The sequence below is a fragment of the Pterocles gutturalis genome, unplaced genomic scaffold (assembly GCF_000699245.1).
Source record: "Pterocles gutturalis isolate BGI_N339 unplaced genomic scaffold, ASM69924v1 scaffold53779, whole genome shotgun sequence".
Taxonomy (NCBI): domain Eukaryota; kingdom Metazoa; phylum Chordata; class Aves; order Pterocliformes; family Pteroclidae; genus Pterocles; species Pterocles gutturalis.
The window spans coordinates 1-3,061 of NW_010132782.1; the positions used below are offsets into that span (position 1 = coordinate 1).

A 3,061-nucleotide genomic window follows, 5' to 3' on the forward strand; every position below is an offset into this window, starting at 1 on the left:
GAGGGATGGGAGTGTGCTCAGGGTCGCAGCTCAGGGGTTTGGGGTTCTGGGGGCTGCGTGGGCTCAGACCAGGAATAACAGGATCCCTGGTTATAAGCCTCAGTGGACTTCTCATTTTTAAGACCCCGAGGTGAGTGATGCCCGTCTCTAAAGCGTGATTGTTCCCCGCAGCGAAGTGGATGTCCCCATTGACGTGGAGACGGTGACGCCCACGCCTGTGCCGCTCTATGACAACCAGAAAGCGCGCAGCGTGATGAACGAGTGCGAGCGCCACGTGATGTTCGCTCGCACGGATGCTGACGCCCCTCCACCGCCGGACGACTGGGAGGAACATGTCAACAGGTAGTGCGGGGATAAAGGAGAATAGAAATTCGGGCACTAAACAGCCACACGTTGTGTGGGTTTTTTTTTGGCGTGACTGAGTAGCACGACGTTCCTGAACTCAATTATGTTCAAAGAAAATGAATTCTTGTGTCCAAATTCCTCGTCTGCCTGCTGTGAAAGCTGTTGAATGTAACGGAGACTTGTTGAATCTCTCCCACACGCTTCACGTGAAGCTCTCTCCTCTGTTTGGTTGGGACAGTGAGTTATTAGATGACGTGTAGATCCTCAATTCAGCCATATTCTGATGTCGAAAGTTGAAAATGAGGATGTGCCTAAATTCCACCCTGTTAAAAACCCCCATGGTGACTGTTGTCACACCAGTTTGCAGTCTTGATGTTATGAGGAGTGGAGGGGTTTTTTTCTGGACAGTTTGTCTGAGAAATGTGGCGATAACGTGTGCTAAAAGTAGTGATGATTTTAGTCTTATTTATTGCTTCTGCTGTTACTCTTGTCTTTCTGATGCTCGGATGTTCGCCGACACGCCCTAGTGACATTTAAAAACTTGTAGTTTTGATTGAGCCATGCTTTTAATTACATCCTCAGTAGCAAAACTCACTTTTGATCGCAGCCCATGGCTGTGCTGCCGGCTGCCTTTGGGAATGCGCGGGCAGCAGCTTGCGGGCCCTGGATGTCTGCGTAACAGTGAGCTCCGTTACCTCTCTGGTTTTCTCGATAGGACGGGTTGGACGATGGCCCAGAACAAGCTGTTCAACAAGATTCACAAGGCGCTGCAGTCCGACAGGCTGGCTCGCTTGGCTAATGAAGGGGTAAGATCTTGTACTCCCAATTTCACTCTCCAGCGCAGTCGCTGCCCGTGTGTTCTTATCAGTCCTTCCTAGCAAAGCCCAACTGAGTCAAGGTGAAAGTCTTGGTCTTTGGGTTGTGTAGTCTTAAGAAACAAGCAGCTCTCGGCTTCTCTGAGGCGTGGTTTTATCCTTGCTGAGAGGACGCTGGTTTTTGCTGCCAGAGGACTTTGGGTTGCTCAAGCCAATGCTTTCCCATGGCTTAGGATGCACATTGCATTCCTAATTTTATTGGGGTTTTTTTCCCCATAACTCTGTTTCTTTTAAATTCCTTGATTTTTAGGCTTGCAATGAGCCAGTCTTGAGGAGGATAGCGGTGGACAAATGTGCTCGGAGGGTCCGCCAAGCTCTGGCTAGCGTGAACTGGGACACCAAACTGATCCAGTGGCTTCACACAACATTGGTGGAAACTCTCAGCTTGCCAGTGCTGGCTGCGTACTTGGATGCTCTGCAGACACTTAAAGGAAAGGTGATAAAAGCAGTGACAGACTTTGCTATCGCTTATCTTGTTCTTCCTTATAAAACTCGTGAAAGGAAGCTGATGGAGTCTTTATCCTTTTTCTTTGGATAATGTTTAGAAGCCCCTTGAAAAGGCTGTGTGCTTTTTCTCAGTCCTTTTTCACCCTCTGCTTTCAGATCCCCACCCTGATCGACAGGATGCTGCTCTCCTCCACCGCCAAGACAGGGGCGGCCGGTGCCGAGGCTCTGTCCCTGTTGCTGAAGAGACCTTGGGACCCGGCGGTGGGTGTCTTGTCGCATAATAAACTGGTGAGTGACCTCTTGGGGCTTGCAGGGAGTGAGGGACCAGTCTCACATCACCTTTATTCTTCCCATCCCTCTGCTGTCCTCTTACTTCCGCCTCTGTCTTGCTTCCTGGGCTTTTTTCCTCCTGCTTTTGCCTTGCTTAAGGAGGGGAACTCCTTCTGTTCGACACATTCCCCCCGTACTATCCTGAGGTGGGGAAAATGTGATGGATTAATGAGCTGTGCAAGATCCCTCCTGCTTTGCTGTGCGGGCCGGGCTGGGCAGTGAGGTCTTGGGCAGGGAGGTTTCTTTCCCTCACACATCTCTTGTTGAACTTTGTAGAGCAAATTGCCTGGTTCCCCCCTCATCCTGATTGCTTCCTCTGGACCCTCCAACTCCATGTTCCCCACTTCTCGACGGCACCGATTCTGGCAATCGCAGATTTCCTGCTTGGGAAAGGTTCGTACGGTTAGTTTTGAAAGGGAGGGTTGTTCAAACGAGCGGCTGTGCTGGGGTTTGTATGCTGTCAGCACACCAAAATCCCTGGTTCTGCTGAAAGCAGAGGCTGGCAGCTGCCGGCTGCAGTGTTTTACCGCTTGAAACGCTGCACAGGGGATGAAGTTGCCCAAATCTGATGCATTTGGGGTCTCTTGCTGACCAAAGTCATCCATTATCTGACAGTTTAGATTGTATCCGTAGTGGTACTAAGGATTGATGAGTCATCAAGATCAGCTGCTTAGAGCTGAAGCCGCTCCGCTGATCCTGAGACAGAGGGGGTTTTGAGGGCGATTCCGGCACCAGGAATTCCCGCCATCTCAGCTGGCAGGAGCTGACTTGGCACGGCCGTTGCCGAGGCGACCGCGGTCACACCCCCCCTCCAGTCCTTAAATTTTCACCGGGAGTGCCTGCGCAGAACAGGGACAGCACCTGGGGTTCGTGTAGTGGGACGCTGAAGTTTTGCTGGCTGCAGAAGCCTCACAAGGCGACCTTAGGAGCCCAGCGAGCAGACAGGGTTCCCCTGAAGAACAGGGAAGAACTACAGACCAGGTGCTGCAGCGGTGGGTGTGGGAGGTTGTGCGGCAAGGCACGGGAGCTCTGCCTCTCCTTGCTTGTGAGTTCTGCCTCCCTCT

General features: G+C 51.7%; 1 protein-coding gene across 1 annotated transcript; it reads left to right on the forward strand.

Annotated features, from left to right (window-relative positions):
* Positions 1 to 171: 171 nt before the first annotated feature.
* LOC104467248 (KAT8 regulatory NSL complex subunit 3-like) lies at positions 172 to 2,399 on the forward strand (the record flags this gene model as incomplete). Its single annotated transcript, XM_010080968.1, has 5 exons — positions 172 to 342; positions 1,061 to 1,151; positions 1,471 to 1,656; positions 1,824 to 1,955; positions 2,274 to 2,399. Coding segments are annotated over 5 exons (706 nt in total), but the record flags the coding sequence as incomplete, so codon positions are not given.
* Between the last annotated feature and the right edge of the window lie 662 nt (positions 2,400 to 3,061).